This window comes from Scomber japonicus, chromosome 4 (genome assembly GCF_027409825.1).
Source record: "Scomber japonicus isolate fScoJap1 chromosome 4, fScoJap1.pri, whole genome shotgun sequence".
NCBI lineage: Eukaryota > Metazoa > Chordata > Actinopteri > Scombriformes > Scombridae > Scomber > Scomber japonicus.
This window is the reverse complement of record NC_070581.1, coordinates 22,546,367-22,565,849: the sequence shown is the minus strand read 5'-3', so window position 1 is coordinate 22,565,849 and position 19,483 is coordinate 22,546,367. Positions and strand designations below refer to the sequence as shown.

The window sequence follows — 19,483 nt, the reverse complement described above, 5'->3', positions numbered from 1 at the left end:
GCGCCTGCTGAATGCAACGGGACGACAGTGACCGCCACACCGGGGACAACAGGAAGTTTTTGCCGGGGGGGCCTCGTTCGGAAAGTCTCACACACAGTTTGTTTGACAGTATGCCAGGTTTGTGAATTGAGGGTAAGATGTTTCGTCTTGTTTATGATGGTTTTAAGGTAATCCCTGCGCGCTGACTTGCAGGATATGATCGCTAATCGCCCACTGCTCTGTGTGGGTGCGCCTCTTGTTGCAAAGACTCTCCTCAACATTACAGTTTTAGGTTCAGCCGTTGCCATAGCAGTTTTGTTACATTAATACTGGCTTCATGCGAAGACGTATGTGGGTGTTATTTAACACCAGTGGAAATAGTCTGAAATTCCTGACCAAATGTGTTACCTATAAATAAAACAGCAGCACTTTGATAGACGGATCTATTTACATTCTGTTACGAGGGAAAGCTGTTGCCAGTTTCGTCAGAGCTAAACAGCTCTTTATGAAAATATGCTTGTTGAAGCTCCTAATCTGTGAATCACATCCATATCTTAAGTTTGCTGTAGCTAACATTTTTCCATTATGGACGCAGTCTAGTAACTTAAACATTAATTTACTATTGTTAAACCTGCTGAAATGGTTTTAACATATTGAAGGGTATTCTACCTCACCTTGTTTACAGATGTTTCCATCTTGAATAAAGGAGAACTTTGGAAAGATTGTACAGATTATATTAACTGGATGGTCATGAAACACTGGACAAACTGTCACTTCACCAAATTCTTACCCTCTTGATTTTGATAATAGTTTGTGCTTACCTAACTGTGGTGACAAAAGGTATCAGTTGCACATTGCTGCATCTCCACAGGCTGTTGCTCATCCACTGCAAGTAGCAGGTGTTATGTGGCTCAATATTTAGAATATTTGTTTCAATACACCATAACTTCTGATAATGCCCCAAATTTCCTTTCTGCTCAATGAACTCTCTGTTTTCTTACTTCAGTTTTGAACATCTAGTTTTGAAGTATCATGTTGAGCTAGGGGAATTGTGATTTGGTAATAGGCACTATGAAATAGTCAGAAACCATTAAAGTTTCTATATGGCCTCAAAAATTAATTAAGTATCTGTAAGGTGTTGACACAGAACCAAAGCTTCACTAGGTATTCTGGCCTCACATGCTTGATTTTAACTACTATCATTAAAGCTATTTAAATAAAGGACAATATTGCAGCAACTGTATTCACCTCTCAGGGGTGAATAAACCTCTTAGACATTTATTTTCAGAACAGGACTGATGCCAAGACCAGCTTATCAAGAAACTACTTACGACTGGACTGTAGGCCTCCATTTAGAGCTGTGTAGCGTGCCCTAATTGTGCAGGGTCATAACCCGGTCTTCAATTACGATTTAAGTTGTGTGTAGTGTAGACCTATTTTTATTAAAGGCTGTCTCTTGCTTGTCTCTTCTATAATGTTGTTCTCTCTGTGGCTAGACATTGGCGGTTACCATGAGCAGCTCCAGAGGGACTCCCAGTTCCTGTGCTCAGACCAGAGGATGGACACTGAGCTGGTTGACAGGCTAGTGCTGCAGCTCAACAGGATCTACCCCCAGACACTCACTGACAAGGAAGCCCAAAGGGTGACTATAGATAATATGTGTTAAAGTTCAGTCTTCACAGTCTAATGTGCTAAACTGAGTGAACAGTGTACAGATATGTGCAGTGAGTCAATGCAGCATGTGTCTCTCTGCAGTTCAGGAACCTGAGGGTGCCCACCAAGGTGCGATTAGCCGAGCTGCTGAATCACCTGCACGAGAAGGGTGAGGACGCCTGTCATGAATTCTACAGGGGACTTCACATCCATGCTGAGCACGTCTACTCCAGCCTGCCCACCAGAGTCAGACAAAGAGGTAAAACATGAGCAGAGCTTTGCAGACGTAACAGTAGCTGAAAATTGCAGAGCACTGTAGCACTCCTTTTTGAGATGTAATTTAACTCAGAATTACATGGCAATAGTTAGTAGTATAAGGACTGCATGCAAGCTTGTATATTATACTGTAACATGCTGTGTGTTCATCTACGTGCATAGTCATGTGCCAATGTTCAAACACATCATCTTGTGGCTTTCAGAAACTGTCTGTTCATCATTTTTTTAAATTCCTGTGCATAATGTTATTAAAGTAATTACACTGACACATTATCAGTTGCTTCTCTCTGCTCTGCATACACTAGTTGCATTGTTGGCACCCCTTACTTTTTTTTAAGTGGGACAGTTAGGCAAATCACTCATGATGGTGGATCCCCTGCTTTGTAATTGCCCAGGCTGGCTTTATGTGGGCTTATCCTATTTAAGAAACATTTAGGAAAGAAAGAAGCCAATGTGCTGACCAGGCAGCAGCTCACATTGTGGATCTGACATTGCAGAGGCAGTCTTTTTTATTGTGTGGATGTTAACTGTTTTCACTCTCTGTTCTAGAGATGACAGACCCAAAATTGTCTAACAATGTGGCAGCCCAACCAGAGAAACATGTGCTTAATGACAGAGGTAAATCTAATCAACATAAAATGATACATCTGATTAAGTGGACCACTAGATTTACTTTCTGGGTTTTTTATTGTTGTTTTTTAAGTAAAATAAATAAGTCTAACATAAAGGACTATATAAAGAATTTTCCATGCCTACTCTTTTTTTACCTATTTCAAGATTTGTTTGCAGGTGGTTTTGAAAGTTGTGTATTGATAATATACAATACTGTCAACAATTTTCCAAAGCTCACCATAGATATTTATATTGATTACCTCTTTGAACGTAGTTTTTACTTCAGAAATTAAAATTAACATGCAGATATCCAAACTAAAATCTTCTTGAGATTGGCAGCTCATTACAGTAGACAATCAGTCAACTGTAGTTCTTTTCCAGTTTATGTTATCAACATGTAGAGATGCAGTTGCTGAAACTAATTGAGAACGCTTCCTTGGTGGTGCGTTCAAGAACACTGTGACATCTGAGATTTAATGATCAAATGTGCCATTGTTGTAGTCCAAGAAACTATGAAATTTACAACAAAAAAAGTTACATAATGTTTTTGGCTTGACTGATTTACCTTTGATTTGATTTCATGACAACAGAGCTCATGAATTCAATCATTTCTCACATCTTGAGTGTTGGAGCTCTGTTGAAAGCATCCTTAAGGAATTGTTTTCACAACAGTCCCTGCCCAAACCTGCATTAACTTAATAGCACAACTTTGAAAATGAAAAATAGACCAAAATGACTAGTTTCATGATGATGATGTTGAATCTAATCCAATAGCGGCATGTACTGAGATGGCAAGTCGGAAGTAATTCTTAAAACTGTTGTTACTTGGGAAAACGGTTGGCAGTAGTGTAATGTTCTAACAATTCATTGTCAATGTGACTGTAATCTGCAGTTGTGGAAGTTTAATTTGGCTACCATGGTGTTTTTTTAAATGTGTTGATCTTACAGTTTATGTGAGTGTGTGTCACGCAGACTCTATACCCCTCATTGATCCTCAGATAAGCCCCTTAAGCCCAACTAAGCTTTGTTCTTCAGCAAATGTAGTTGTCTGCTGAACCTTTTAACCCGTAGCATCAGAATGTGGGCCCCACTGCCCCGCACCGTTTCACCATTCATCATCCCATTTACTTCACCATTCATCATCCCATTACATCCAGGGCTCTGGCTTTGTGGGTCAGTTAAGCTCACGTGTAAACCATGGTCCAAAACAGCTTCCTCTGTCCTGCATTCCTTTGAACAGTCAGGGGTGCATCCAGTGGGTCAAAGGTATGTCAGCAGGGAAATGGGTCATCTATGATGTGGTGAAACATGGATTCACAATCATTACTCATACAAAGAAATGATGTGTGGTTTTACTGTAAAAGGCAATTGTGTTTTCACTGATCAGCCTTGAACTCGTTGCCGTTCAGGTATACCACTGTAAAGTTCAGATATTGACTCAGTACTCACTTTTAGTATGCCTTCCATTCTTAGATTTGTTGACCTAATAGTAACTGATGATAACTTTCATTCTTATCCCCTTTTCTGCAGGACCGATGTTTTTCCTGAGCTGTTTCAGTTTTGCAGTCGGTATTGCAATTCTCTACTATTATGGAGGTGAGTCATACAGAATGATAGGCAAGTGTTTAGACTTGTTTGTCCTCGGGCATTTTGAATGTCAAGAGTTTTAAGTGTACAAAAGCATCACAAGTTTGAAAGCATCCAAAGCCTTTTATTTCATATTTAAAACTAACTTTCTTCTCTGCTTGTTTTCTCATTTCTAAACTACTCCGTCTATATGGTTTAAAACTCTTTTTTTGCCACTTTTTCTACCCACAGAGGGTGAGACATTGAGATGTACTGGCCCGTTCCTTCACTGCTCTGCAGCAAGACTTAGTCAAGATGTTTTAATTTCCTATGCTGAGGTTGGAAAGCATAAAAAATAAGGCCATAAAGGTGCTGAAGGTGCTGAAGTAGCCTTGCCTAAACGGGATCCCTCGGGATCAGTGAAGCTTCTATCTATCATCTGTGAGAAGAACAAGCCATGAAATTTGCCATTTTGCGGTGCCAAAAACACTTTGAGGGCTATAAAGTTGTTTTTTTTTCCTGAAATTGCATGTATTTGTAAGCACCAATTGACTTGTTTTTTAATCTCTTAAGTAGCTGAAATTGACTCAATCTGTCATAAATTCCCATGGCTGACATTTCTTTATATGAAAAACATCATGTTCTCTCATAGTGCTTTTTGCTTTTATATACTGTGTAAGACTCTTAACTGAGTGATGAGATGAATCTTACTTTGAATGAAATTTAAAGGCTTTGTTCATCCACACAGGAGTTAACAATAACTCAGGCTGATTAGATCTCTGCTCAGGTTGAAGTTGGGTGCAGCTATGTTACGAATGATCTGCTGCCATAAACTTTTTTTACGAATAAGAACAACAAAAATTATATATATACATAAAACCAACAGAAGGGTGCAGAAGATGTCAATCAAGCACAGTTTGTACACATCCACACTGTATGGAGAAGACATCTGGTTAAGAAACATAAGTGAAAACCCCTGTATGAGTAGACTGTTGGTTTGTATTGTATGAACTACCCTACCCTAAAATTTGAGATACTGCATAATTCTCACATGCTCGCCCACTTTAAGTGCCTTCAAATACTGTGATGAAGATACTTGAACATCTACGAACTAAAGTGCACTATAACAACTTTTGCTCAAATAAAGTACAAAATTAACATCACATGGAGTTGTACGTTGTTTTTTTAATGTAGTATGACAAAGATACACAGAAATATGTACACAATAAAACAAATATACTGTATGTTATTGCATTTTTAAATTTACAGGCAAATTCACAGTAATGACCAGACTGTTGATTAGCAGAGTGTTTGTGTCGGGCACTATTGGTGTGCAACCAGAGTAAGTTGTTTGCCTGTATGGTGAACATGAAATGGAGATGATGATAGAACATTCATCTCATTGATTGAACAACATCAATAAATGCACTAGAGGGCACTGCTTCCTCATTCAGTGCATCAAAGTAGGAAACAAGGATGATGGAAAATCTTCTGGTGTGGTATAACAATGATAATCAGGAGCAACAGACAGCCCTCATTAAATAATAATGACAATCAAACTGGTTGAATGAAGAAAGGTAGTTGATCCAATGCTACATTAAATGCTGTTTGCTTGACAGCTCGTGAAAGACCTGTGTGGAGGGTGGAGGCATTTCTTACTCACTTGATGCCATTTCAAGTATTTCATGTGATAATGAATCTGAAGAAAAATAGCCACTTGAAAGATGGCATATACCGCATAGCTTCGGAGGAGAGCTCAGGTGTCTGATCTCAGGAGATTTGCAGCACTGAGCAGCACTTTTCCGCCTCTGTCTTCTCTGCAAAGAGAGCAACAGATCAGAGAGGGGAGTCAGAGACAGGAGGGATGGGGAGGTGCTAGGGGGTTGGAAGTGTCACCAGGGTGATTGTTCAGTTGGAAGACTGGCATCCACATTCCCACAAGAGGGTTATTAATAGTTCTGTTTCAGAATAACTAAAACTCCTCGCTGATCATCAGCGTCCTCTCATGTTAGACCCCTGCAGAGCCAGTTTGTTCCGCACTGAGATGGAGCTGGAAGTGTAGGAGCCACAGATATAGGCTGTATTATGTATGTATATCAGTCTACAGATCTGCCCTGAGTGGAGCTCTGTGTGTCATCAATCTGGTTCTCTGCTCGTCTGGCTGTTTCCACGGTTACCAATGATAGTTGTGGAGGAGGAGAAGGATAGAATTGTGACGTTGGTTTGTCCTCTGAAAGGTGCTTTGTCACAGTCACGTTGAAGAAATTATAGTTTCGAACACAAATATTCTTCAGGTATTAGCAGATAATTACGCAAAACAGATGTTCTCAAACTACTTTTATATTCTTTTGTTAAGGGACAGAAATGTATAAAATGAGCATTTGCTTGGGCTTTAATTGGGGTTTCAGTGACACTGCTGAAACACAGTCTAATTAAGGCTTCAATTTTAACGAGCAGTTCTGCTGGGGTCGGTGCTATGTTGACTGACTCACCAGCTGCTGGTCCAGAGAACCACAGACACACTTTAGTTTTGCTCATTGCAAAAGAGAGTCATGGCACAACCAAACATTGTTATAATTGAATGTTAGACATGACGCCTGTGGTTTGAGACAGATGTGTCGGCAAGGTTAAAGCTGTTGAGGTGGGTCAGAGCTTTGAGTCAGATGAGGCACACCCTGCTCTGCGTATATGTGCACAACAGACCCGTCAAACCTCCTGGTCCAAGCCGTCTGGAAAAGAACCATGACATCGGACTCGAACGTCACCAATGCAATTAAAAATTGAAGCATGCTCAGCTGTCAGCATTTGTGTGTGCATGTGACTGTGGTTGAGCATTTCTGTCTGGCTGGTGCCTGGGTTTACTCTCGGGCAGAGTATGAGGTCACATGTGCCTGACTGCTGTTGTCTACACTTTCCTGTTTGTCCACTATAGTAACAAATGTCGTGTTGTTTATGTGCCAGACCTCTTTGTCACTACTTTGTCACTGTTTATCTGTTGTTCCCTGTTATCTCTCTGTGGCTGAAACAGTGCAGGACAATGATTTTCTAGTAAACGAACAGTGATTGGGTTTTGTTTAAGTTGTTTTCCGGTGGAAATTTCTCTGAGAGCCTGGAGAGGTCAGTGTGTTTGTAGGTCAGGTAGGGGGTTGCAAAGGTCAGGTCAGTAGAGAAGAGGACCAAAAACATGCTGACTACATGAATGTCTGTAGGGGCAAACTGCATAGTAAGGCAGGATAGAAAACACCTGTTTGTAAAGACAGGGGAGCAGAGACAGTAATAAAGAATGTATGTGACTTGCAAAAATAGAAAGAATACCTTTGTGTGTTCTTGGTCAGTCACTGCGCTTCGGACTGTGGACTCCAAATGCTGTGATGAAGACATTGACCACCACAATGAAAAAAACCAGGCCTGTGGCCACGTTTTCCATCATGTCAAGCCTCCGATGCTTTAGCTCATCATTCAGGTTCCATCGAACTGTGTGCACAAAACCAGGAAACACAATTTAACAACACAAACACACACTCAATGAATGTCTAATCAAACATAGGCAATCTACTTTATTCTGGGACTCAAGCCAACTCATTATGACACAGATTTTCCGTCAACCATAAATCCATGTACAAATAATTCTGGAAAGCTCACATGACAATGAGTGATCCAACAAAAATATTTAATTTTGACAAGGGCATATGAGGATAAGGGAGTAATATGATTCAATTTTTTACAAACACTTAGTGGAGCCAAACAAATCATTCGATCGTATTGAAACCATTCACAATTAATGAGAGATAAACATAAAGTGATGAATTATGAATTATGATTTTGTCCTTAATCATTGTAAATTGGAAACAACTTACATTTACAGCCCAACAAAACATACTTTATATTGTGTTATCACCTTGATACTTCATGACTTTTCTAAATTTGTTATAACTTTCTGCTTTGAGAATGCACACACAGCGAGGTACTTTACCTGTGTGATCTTCCATGCTTTATTCACAAAATGCTTTCAGCTATTTGCTTTCATCAATCACCATGATGAGGGCGAGGTAGCTGAAAACATTTCGTGAATAAAGCATAATGTCCTGGAAAGGAGTTGTCCAACATGGTTTGATTTAGATGGGAATTGCGTCTAAGCATGATTTTGAACTGATGACATGTTTAATTAGAGACCCCAGTTGCAAAACATACCTAAATACAATGAATTTTCATATGCTCTGTAATTGGTGTTGGCAGTAGTATTTATAGAGTACTACCCCTCGCAAATCGCAGATAGAGTCTGATTGACCCTGAACATAAATAATGATACCAACTAAGATAATGTACTGTACATGTTTTTGTCTGTGTAAGACGTTTTAGCATATTCATGCATAGCATATTCATATTCGGTTGGAAAATGAGGTGTTACAATTTTAATAATTCTGTACAATTGGAATTTGAATGAGCTCAAAAGAAAAGGGGAAAAAAAAAAGTTTTGGTTTATTATTTGATTTTGGTTTATTTACCTAATGTAGAGGTTAGTGACTTCAGTATATAGCTGTCATACAATAAGAATATAATTTCAGAAATGTGCATATGTTTTGATTATAATTAATGAAAGAAAGTTTCATTGCCTTTATACCTGTGGTGTCAATACAGTGTCATTCCATTTGTGCTGATGCAAAAACAATTAATCAGCATCTTTATCAGAATCATCATCATCACAAGGACAGGCCTATAAATAATTAAGGTGTGTCTAGGGTTAGTACGTAGCAGTGAGTCGACAGGCACATGTTATGTGTACGTGCATGTATGTGTGTATTTGTGGGAGATTACCAAAGGTTAAATGGTGTAAGGACCCCGTCTGGCTGTGTGTGTGTCTGATCTGCATAGGGTAGGGTGGAGTTGGGTTGTGTGTGTGTGTGTGTGTGTGTGTGTGTGTGTTGAGGGTGGTATGTAGGCCACTCACATCATGCACCACTGGCTCCATTAGACAGAGCTGGATCCACAGGAGTGGGAGGTGGGGATGGGGGAAGAGAGGGCAGCGGGGTGCAAAATATTCAAAGAAAATGAAGGAGGAGGAAGAATGAAAAGGGTGACAGGAATGAGATGTGTTTGATATTCTGGTGGAGACAAGGGGCGTTGTTTGGGGGGCCTGGTGGAGTCAAGCGATTTGGTAGATGGAGGGGGTCGAAGGGAGCCGGCATTCATGAATGTGCGATGACCATCATGTGCTGACTGGCCTTCTTTCAGACACGTGATAGTTGATTTTAATTTATTTAGACATGTACACAAAAAATACAAAGTAACCAATACAGCAATAATAGAAAAATGTGATGGAGAGGTAAAAAAAAAAAAAACCCTCAAAGGGGCTTTACCCAGGCACTCCAAGGCATAACTTACTCAATTAGAAAAGGGGGAAAAAAGTATATTAAAATGATACTAGTGGTAGGTTAGAAAGACAATCCATAAGGATGACATTGCGGATAGAGTAACAAACTTTTTACAGCTCTCTTAAATTGTGCTAAGTTTAAAATATGAACTGGCAGAGTGTTCCATACTGTATGATTCAACCTCTGTAAATTGAACCAAACTGTAAGTGAGATGTTCGGTAGGCAGGAGGCCGAAGTATGAAGTTATTATGAGTGGAACAATTATGGAACTGATGATTTTAGGAATACAATTCATGAAAGTAGTAATTAAAGTAACTGTATAATAATAATAATAAATATAATGTAATCAGTTGGTTGAGCTGATAAACAGTGAGGATCCCTGACTGGAGAAATAAAGGCTGTGATGAACGAGTTTGATGTACTGTACACACAGTTGATGACTCTTAGTCTTCATGCTTGTTTCTAGAGAAGAAAAGTAGTGACAAGTTTAGCGGAATGAATACATGCCCAGACTGAGTTACAGTAATACATAAGATAAACCAGAGATAAGTATAACAGTCACAAACTCAGCATTTGTCATAGGTAAAACTCTTCCCGAAATTTCAACACTATTTGCAATTTGAGTAGTGACTGTGCTGTTTTATTGTAACCAGAATTAGCTCATCACACTGTACACCCTTGAAGTCATGTACACTTCACTTTATCAATAATAGTATTATTCATTTTTAAATTTAAACACAGGTCATCATTCCCTGGCTGAATACCAACAAGAACAAAACATGCTTTCATCATATTGAGAGATCATTTGTTAAACCAATCACTTATCTTAATATGAGTTTATAATGAGTTCTTTATTTAATATTTAAGCTATTTTGTTGGCTTCTTTATCTGAATACAAAAATATAATATAATCAGCAAATAGTACTTTGGACAATTTGTTAGAAACATTACAAAAATCATGAGTACAAATTAAAAATAATATGGCCGATCTTTGAGATACACCATAAAAATAATGAATAACATTATAAGGGACTGGGTTTTTTTGTCTTTAAGGTAACTTGAAAACTAGAGAAATGCATATTTTTTAACTCCAAGATAAGTCTAAGAAGATTCCAGTAGTATTTTCCTTTCTACCTTGAGCTTTATAGATTACATTAACAAGATAAGAGACAGCTATAGAAGTTGGCTGCTTCTTTCTATAACTCATATTGATGTGTATATAAAATCCAGATGATTCAACAATTTTGATAAACACTTTTTTTTTAGCACTTTTCTATTACAGTACAGGTGGAATTGAAATAGCTGGGTCATGATCTTTATATACTGGAATGATTTTTGCTATTTTCAATTCAGCAGAGACAACATATTTTTGTAAGGACAGATTAAGAATTTCAGCTAAAGGCTTAAGTATTAGATCCTGAACTAATTTAGATAGGCCACCTGGGCTATAACAGGGATAAAACAGGAGATGAATCTTTTAGGTTATATGACCTTCTGGACCCCAGCTTCTGTAATCAAAGAAATTCTAAAATATTCTAGTACAGGATGATTCATTCACACTTTAAAGGATCATTTTACTAGATGGAATCCAAAAAGAAAAGTTGAATTTATGGGCTATTTTTTTATGCTCAATTATGAAACCATAAAATGTATTAAATTCAAATGGTAGTTTTGTGGATTTTTTTGTTTTTGTTAATCATAAATTGAATGGTTTGCCTCAGATAAGGTGTTAAAATAGTGTTTTCCAGATCTTTTGATGATATGATTTAATTTGTGTCTGCATCTTTTAAATCGAGCATAACTAAATGGAGTACGACTCTAGATATTTGTTTGTAAAATCTGTATTTAGTTTTTACAGACGTCACTATAGCAGAATTTATCCAGGGATTAGCTGATCTACTGAGGGGTTGAGAGGAAACATGTGTAAGAGGAAATGATTCATTGTAACATCAGGAGGTGATATCAGAAAAAAGAGTTGAAAGCCTTTTGAGCACTTTGATGTGGAGCGATCATTTGTTGGAAATGTGTTACATTTGTTTCATTAAAACATCTTGTATATTTGGGTTAGGGTTAGTAAGATTGAGGTATTGTAAGATTTTTGTTTACAATTTTGACAAATAATCTGCTAATGATCAGCAACATCCATATAAAAGACTCCAGACTTCAAAGTTAAAGAGTTAAAGTAAAAGAGAACAGTTATCATTCAGTGTGGCTGTTTGCTCAGTCACTCAGTTGGGAGTTTTAATCAAATGACGGTAAGAATGAGAGTGTAAAGTATCAAAAGAATCTGTGATTTTGCAATTCGTCGTCGTCGTCCTCTTCCGCTTATCCGGGGTCGGGTCGCGGGGGCAGTAGCTTAAGCAGGGAAGCCCAGACTTCCCTCTCCCCAGCCACTTCGTCCAGCTCTTCCCGGGGGATCCCGAGGCATTCCCAGGCCAGCTGAGAGACATAGTCTCTCCAGCCTGTCCTGGGTGTTCCCCGGGGTCTCCTACCGGTGGGACGTGCCCTGATTTTGCAATTGATAATATTGATAATATTGATGCTAGAATCACCCATTAAATTGTAGGGTTACCGTTCTGTGTTAACAATATGCACATAAATTCATAAACATTTGAATTTGGTTGATAGCATCCCCAATAATGGGATTACTTATTTCAACAAACACAGGCCCAGCATAAAGCACAAAATGTGTTTCTAAATCATTTTTTACTGAATACTTTAAACTAGAGTTGAGATCCTTTAAAATGCAAAGCTCAAATGTTTCCTCATAGTTAATTATGATTGATTGTAATAATGATGATTAATAACAATTATTGTGATTTTTTGAAAAATATTAAAAGAGAGTTTCAAGCAAGAAGGAAACTAAACCAAATGTTCATAGGTATATACCCTAGAATTTTTTTTTCATAATTGGCTATTTTTGGATTATTATTATTATTATTATTATTATTATTATTATTATCATTATTATTATCATTATCATCATCATAGTAGTAGTAGTAGTAGTAGTAGTAGTAGTAGTTGTTGTTGTGTGTTTTTGATTCCTTTATTTACTCCTGTTAGAGCTGACATGGGTCAGTGTAGCCTGGCTACAGTTCACTGACCTGCTGTTCAGTCCTTTAGAAAAATAAACTGCAGTCTAACTTGCAGTCTTACATCTCATCTCATCTCATTGGACCGGTTTGTCAATTTCCCCAGATGTGTCTGTCAAATTTAGACATCCTTAAAATCACTAGGTGTTTAAAGCCTAATAGCCTGATTGCCTTATTGGCCCTTGTCTCAATACTCCAAGACATGCATGGACCTGTGCATGACACATATTGACACCTTTACGCACATCCACAGTAGACAAAAAAAGACCTAACCTCTGCCTCTTGACCCACGAGTGCTGACAGCAGCACTAAAACCTTGATGAACTCTGACCTGGTGTCAGGGCTGGTTACCATGGTTACAGCTAGAGTCCAGCTGGTAATGGGTTGTTGGTCGGGAGTCAGTGGACTTGACATTGGTGGGTGTGGGGGTGTATTGTAGAGCAAAAGGCGGCATATGGTAAGCTTCAATCTTCCTGAGGGACAGGATAGAGAGGATGAAACACAAAGGGCAAGGGAAGGTTGAGAGACAATACAAACACTTCTCGTGCACCAAAAGGGATAAGGTAGTGTTTATTTTCTCACCTATGAAGATAAGCAGAACACCCACTGTGACCTGCAGACAGAGTGAGATGCTGATTAGGGTGACGATGGGGGTGTAAAAGGAGTTGTTTGGCCCCTGCTCCAGCACAGCCTTTAGCTGGGAGGCGTTGGCCATGAGTAGAGCAACGTCCAGCATGCTCTCAGCTGCACTCTTCTTGTTGGCATAGTGGTTCATATTTAGAGGCGCAGGGCTGTTGGGCCAAACATCTGGATGGGAGGCCTGGAGGGGGAAAGAAGACATGAGAAGGGGGAAAGTAATTGGCACAGAGATAATGTTTATAGCTTTGAGATAACGCCTGAAGGAAGAATGCTCGGAAGTCATCTGAAAGACATGCTCTGTGCTGTATTTTGTTGTCCCACTAGAGCAACAAGGCAACATGTTGATGAGGCTAGCAGTAATTTAGTGCTTCCTGTGCAATGCTGGTGAGGATCTGGTTAACATTCTGACCTAATTAGCACAACAAGCACCCATTACAGAAGAGTGACCTTTGAGAACAGAACCATTAGTAGCAAAGCTATACTGACACACTGATAACATACCCATTAAAACATGGTGAACATGAACAAGTCAGCATGCACAGCGTTCAAGGCCACTACATACAGTAGCTACAGTATGGTTTCAAATGGTCACATTAAGTATGCCATTTTCCTTTATCTTTGTCAATGTCAAAGTTCACTCAGCTGCACTCTTAACTCACTCTTTCACATTTTGTAATCAAATCAGCGTGTCTGACAGTCCGTCCTGTGCTTGTAAACAGATTTGTAGTGAGTGACAGTGTGATCATGTCATGTTATGCTCATATTGGTGTCTCTCAGAGCAGGATTACAGAGTTAGCTGGATAACTGCACTGACTAAAACCCAGAACAGCTCTTTTTTACGTAAGCAGTTTACTTTATTAATCCTGCTTTTTGAGACTGAGGCTGTTTTTCTGAGTACCAATATTTTTTCTATATATATATCAAATGAGTGAGTGAGTGACAAAAATGCACTTAAACACTATAGTGCATTTATTACATTGCATATATAGCAGGGTCTTAGGGAGGAGATTAATTCAAGCTATAAACCCTATCAGTGATCAAAAGGTGATGCCCAAAAGTTTAATCTCAGTTTTACATTGGATTCTATGCTCTATTGATTCTTGTGTAGTTGATTATGTAACACAAGATTAGCTAGGTTGTGAGTATGTCTACTCCATCCCAGTGGACTCTGTACCGTAAAGAGAAAAACATGAACTACGCCAACAGGTGCTAGATAAACATGCAATTTTCTGATCAATAAGAAATCATTCTCTTTTAAAATAATGAAAATACACCTTCTTCTGGAGCACTGCTGCTGTATGAACATCGACTTGGATCTCACTGTTCAGCGATGCTTGGCAACACCTGAGCACCATCGCTGAAGATTTGGTCATGTCAAGGCCAAAACGTGCACTCTCGTATACTTTGCTAACATGAAATAATCAGGAGTTTCTTCCTCAGCGCTAAAGCCTTCTCCTTTTTTTACCGCACAATACACCCCTGCAGCTGCATAGAGCATAGCTTGTCAGAGATTAACCAAACCACAGAGCTGGTACGAACTGTCTCTCCTTTGCACCAGGGATAGAGACAAGGGGAGAGAAAAGAAATAGCTGCACCCTCTAATTTGCTACAGGGTAGGATACAGCTGAATTATATTGTCTTTAAGAGATTCACAGCAATCAGCTGGCATGGTTAAGTTGATATATGAAGGGGAAGTACAAACTGAGCAGTGGGTGTGGTCGAGGGGGTTGGAGAAGAGCTTGTACTCTGACTGCAGTACTTATTCAAATTTTTCTTTCAGTCCTGGGATAACCACTAAGCCATGATTAATTCTCAAGCTCTCCACCTGACAGTGTACGTATCAGTTTATATTTTTAAATTTGGCATAGCCCCGTGTGAACACTGCAGACATCCTTCCAAAAGTGTCTCCTTGGGCTTTCTCAAAATCCTTGTCACTCTGAGCCATAATGCTCTGTGGTACAACTCACAACAAGGAATTAAACAGTTATGAAAAACCTGTTTACCTACACTCCAGGGGAAATACAACATGGCACGGTGTAGTGTCCTTGTAACTGCGATTTATACCAAATGCCACGAATGGCACACTGTCATGACATGTCAGGGTCAGCCATTCTGCTCTCACACACTGACACATCTAGCTTTTCAAAGACAGCCCTTTATCCCCAAGTCAACAGACACAGTGAGACAATACTTATTGTGAGATCACAGGTTGGAAACATGCACTCAGTAAGTCTAAAAAACACAGCAGACGAATTCTCCACTATTCACCTATAACATGAAGAACCCCTATTATGTATGTATTGACTATACTTTAGTAATGTGTACGCAAGGACAAGACGAGAGGCCACCTACTCAATTTTTTTTTGTCAGGATTAATCCTCATGTCTATTCATATCACATGGCTGAGAACATACGATAACAACTAATCACAGCTGAGGAGACATGTAGAACGCAAAGATAGTGTATATAGGCCACGGTATGTCATATTGTAAGGGGGTGGGGAATGTAAAACTGCTGCATATGCAAAAAAATTACCAGATGCATTTGATCCAGGCTCTCATTTGGATATCACTTAAAATAGAAAAACACGGAAGACGGGCCTAATTTGCATACTGTATTGCATACTGACTTTTGTTTTCCTATTTGAGAAACAAAATGCTTGTCAGTCACCCAGCCGTTACAGATCCATTGTTATTTTGCACAATCTAAAATGGATAGTTCTCATTAGGTTCATAGTTCTGTACTGTACTGGTTCTAAGTTTTAATGCTTATTTTTGTTATGAATTATTCAAGCTGTATTCCTTGTCTGAAACAGACTCAGGGGAGAAACTTTGGGAGGGAAAGGGGGAGGATGTGGAAAGGGAGGGAAGACAGTAAGAGATTTTTTTTTAAAGTGTTTGAATCAGTTTTAACTCTCAGTTATGTATGTCACAGTGGAATATCAGATAGATTCATGAAATAATATTTAACATATCCTGCTTTCTGCAGAATTAGATTAGGTGTTATTAATATTGCAGTATGTTGATAAGAGAAAATGGTCCAAAGGAAATAAGATTGTCAACTAACTTATAAATGAAGGACTTTTTAAATGATTCATGTAGACCAAAATGCTACACTGAGATTAAAGTTCCCCTTTACTCAAAAATGTGTGTTGTTTATTGTTGCATCAGTTACATGGTTGATCTTCACTGTGCAGAATGATGCACGGGTTGCATTTGACACTGGAAGGCTGTTTTCACATCCATCTACTGAAAGTGGAAAGTTTCTCTTTGATCCTTGAAAATCTGATCTCTAGGGGTGTGCCACTGAGCATATTTTGTGACATTCAATCTAGTTTGGAGGCTAATCGTGGTCCAATATTCAACTCTTGCCCTTGTGATGTGGAAACCTGGAGCCTCCAGTGCACTTACACTGAGAATATTGATTGATTCTGGATTTTTCGATGAGAGAAGAGTCAATGTCATTTTAAGGATTAAATGTACTTTTTTTGGAAAAAACATATCATACAAATTGTTTTTCCAAGCATAAGTATTGTATCTGCATGTATTCATTTCATAATACATGTCTGGGGAGACTCTTTGTGATGCATTTAAATAATTTGAATGGCTTGGTGAATAAATAATAGATGAATGAAATGGCCAAACATAGACACACAATAAATACATTCTATGTGGATTGAACAATAAGAAAGAGCCTTTCTAAAGAGTAATTGAAGAGAACATTTTCTCCAGTATGGGTCCAACAATTTAAAATACACTGTTACACACTGTTTTGGATCCCTGACAAACATCAGAGATGCAAGTGTTGATTCAGATGTCTTGAAACCAACTGAACATTCAACTGTTGCCCCCACTTTTAAGTTTTACCTGAACTGTGGAATAGTGAGGAGCAATGTTGCAGAAACACAAAGGGGCCTGGAGGTAAAATACATTTAAACTGATGCCAATTCACGCAGTGCTTTAAAACAAATAAAATACTGCTGACTTTCATCCACAGCTACACCACCACACCATGAATAAAGATGTGTACCACCATAAGTAACTATCCAATGTCTGCCCCACAGCTACTTGGAGTTAGTTTATCACAGTTCATCTATTTGGATATTTATAAAAAATCAAGAATGGCAGAGCTACAGTCTGTGAATTTTGAATTCCTGAGATTCAACGCAAACCTTAAATTTACATGAGCCATTACAGCAGTTGGGAGTGGGAGCACTTTTTCACTGTGTAAAGCAAAGTAAAGATTTGGCTGACTTCCAAGCAAAAGAATGAACTCATTCAACTTGCACACCTCATCTTAAGATTTTACTCTTTTCCCACATCATCATACTCACTCATTACAGTTAAGCTAAATACCTGCATTACAGTCACAGTACCAGCACGCTCTATATCTGACATTTAGAAAGCTCTTTGCAGCAACAATGCAAGACACAACTTAAGACGTAGTGAGAGATGCATTTATTATTTACTTCACTGGACTTGCTGTTGTTCAGCAGCATGTCGAAAAGGCAAATGAACCCACATCTCTAACTGCATGGGTGTGCGTTTCCCTTCCTTTTGTTTTTTTTTCTCATACATCAGCACTTCTTTGCTTTCCATCCATCATGTCCAATCAGCAGCCTCTCTCTCTCACTCACCTCAAACTCTGGCCCTCCTCCAGATGAGGATCGACCCAACTGTAAATCTAATTTCCATGATTCTCTGTAGGGCTTTTAGTTTTACAGCCTCACACAGTGCAAAGCAAACATGGCTGTTTCAGACCGCGCTCCCGTACCGCTATGGCACTCAGAAAATGAAACACTCTCATTCCAGAGAAAGTTGCAAAGTAAAGGGTACTGATTATCAAGAAAGAAGAAAAGACATGCTCAAGCATGTGCTAGTGCTGTACTGCAATCAGACCGGTCATCAGATTGGTTTCAGATTTCAGTATAACAAAGGCTGAGATATTAAAAGCCTGTGGAAAGTCTGCACGCAGGATCTTCACTCCATAAAACAACCACAGATTGATTCCATTCTAGTTGACTCACTGTGTTGAGAGACACATTACAAATGACACCAATTGCTCATTTTATTGAGCGTAAGGGTATTACATTTTGCATCTGTTGGCTGAGCTCTGACAGTCATAAGGAAGTATATCTGGCTGCCAGGGTCTCTCTCTCTCTTGCTCTCTCTCTCTCTCTCTCTCTCCCTCTTCCTCCTCTCTTCTTCCTCAAACACACAGACACACACATCTATCTGAAATTAGACACTGCTATCAAGACAGTGACCATATAGATGACACAGTGAGGCCCATTTCCTTTCCCTGTAAAAGATGCAGCTCTACCATACATAATTACTTGTCAAATGGCAACTTCATTCGCCACATAAAACACAATTAACACTCCTGCAACAATCAAGCTGTGGCACGATGTAGGCTGACATTATGTAAAAGTAAAACTGTGTGTGCATGTATATGTGTGAACATTTTGGCCAGTGAAGTGGAAACAAAGGAGGGCATTCATTATTTATAAGGTCACTGAGGTGCAAACAGTACTTCACTCCTCAACTGAACCAGACTGTCATCTGACCCAGCATGCCTGTAACAGACATGTGGATTTCAAAACACTTTCTTTTGTTGACCTGTTTCGGTGTGGATATGCAATTTATCCATCTGTGTGGACTTTCTTTTGTTGGCTTCTCTCATATAGATGATGTAATAGAATACACACATGCAGAAAACTGGGTGGATACTTTAACATGAACACCTTAAAATAAGTTGCAACACCACCAGAAATTATGGCTCTAGCCGGTGAAGCAACACCTCTTTGACCTAGTCCCAATAAAAAGATTTACATTGTAATCTAAATAATGCTGGCATTGCTGCATGGCTGCTGTATTAATTTCCATTATATTTTCCAGGTTCTCATTGCTGTTGGATGTATCTCCGAGCACTTAATTGGCACCTGTTGGATTTCTCAGTGTTTTGATTATCCCCTATGTATGACTTTATATTCATTCTCCACAGCCCTCTATAGTTTAAACCCCATGGTAGCCAAAGTAAATAAATTAATAAATAATGCATCCAGGCTTCAACTCTTGAGGTTCCTCTTGCTTCTATACATTGTACAACCGACAACTTTACCAATCTATTTTACTTCAATAAACGGTCACCTATACAGCCTAGTATGACACAATACAGGACTGACCTGTTTCTCATATAAAAATGGTCTCAAATATCTTACCTCAGCCCCACTTCCCCTGTTGCTGCTGCTGCTGCTCATCATTATCCCATGCGTGGGCTACTGCACCTCAGCTG

The 19,483-nt window shown here is 39.0% G+C and overlaps 2 protein-coding genes across 2 annotated transcripts; one reads left to right on the top strand and one right to left on the bottom strand.

Annotated features, from left to right (window-relative positions):
* The first annotated feature begins 45 nt into the window (after positions 1–45).
* Positions 46–4,763, top strand: LOC128357325 (caspase recruitment domain-containing protein 19-like). The gene is made up of 6 exons (XM_053317651.1): positions 46–117; positions 1,476–1,621; positions 1,735–1,891; positions 2,458–2,526; positions 4,051–4,116; positions 4,339–4,763. The coding sequence occupies exons 1-6, from the start codon at positions 111–113 to the stop codon at positions 4,443–4,445; spliced, it is 552 nt and encodes a 183-aa protein (XP_053173626.1). The 5' UTR covers positions 46–110; the 3' UTR covers positions 4,446–4,763.
* A 2,654-nt stretch (positions 4,764–7,417) lies between these two features.
* Positions 7,418–19,448, bottom strand: LOC128357618 (ninjurin-1-like). The gene is made up of 3 exons (XM_053317984.1): positions 19,410–19,448; positions 13,133–13,370; positions 7,418–7,560 (listed from the first exon to the last, which is right to left on the bottom strand). The coding sequence occupies exons 1-3, from the start codon at positions 19,446–19,448 to the stop codon at positions 7,418–7,420; spliced, it is 420 nt and encodes a 139-aa protein (XP_053173959.1).
* Between the last annotated feature and the right edge of the window lie 35 nt (positions 19,449–19,483).

Coding starts and splice junctions, on each gene's coding strand:
- LOC128357325 (XM_053317651.1), top strand. Junction 1,892..2,457: donor CACCAGAGTCAGACAAAGAG/GTAAAACATGAG, acceptor TCTCTGTTCTAG/AGATGACAGACCCAAAATTG. Junction 4,117..4,338: donor AATTCTCTACTATTATGGAG/GTGAGTCATACA, acceptor TTCTACCCACAG/AGGGTGAGACATTGAGATGT.
- LOC128357618 (XM_053317984.1), bottom strand. CDS start 19,448: ATGAGCAGCAGCAGCAGCAACAGGGGAAGTGGGGCTGAG. Junction 13,371..19,409: donor ACAGGGGAAGTGGGGCTGAG/GTAAGATATTTG, acceptor TTCCCCCTCCAG/GCCTCCCATCCAGATGTTTG. Junction 7,561..13,132: donor TGTTCTGCTTATCTTCATAG/GTGAGAAAATAA, acceptor TTGTGCACACAG/TTCGATGGAACCTGAATGAT.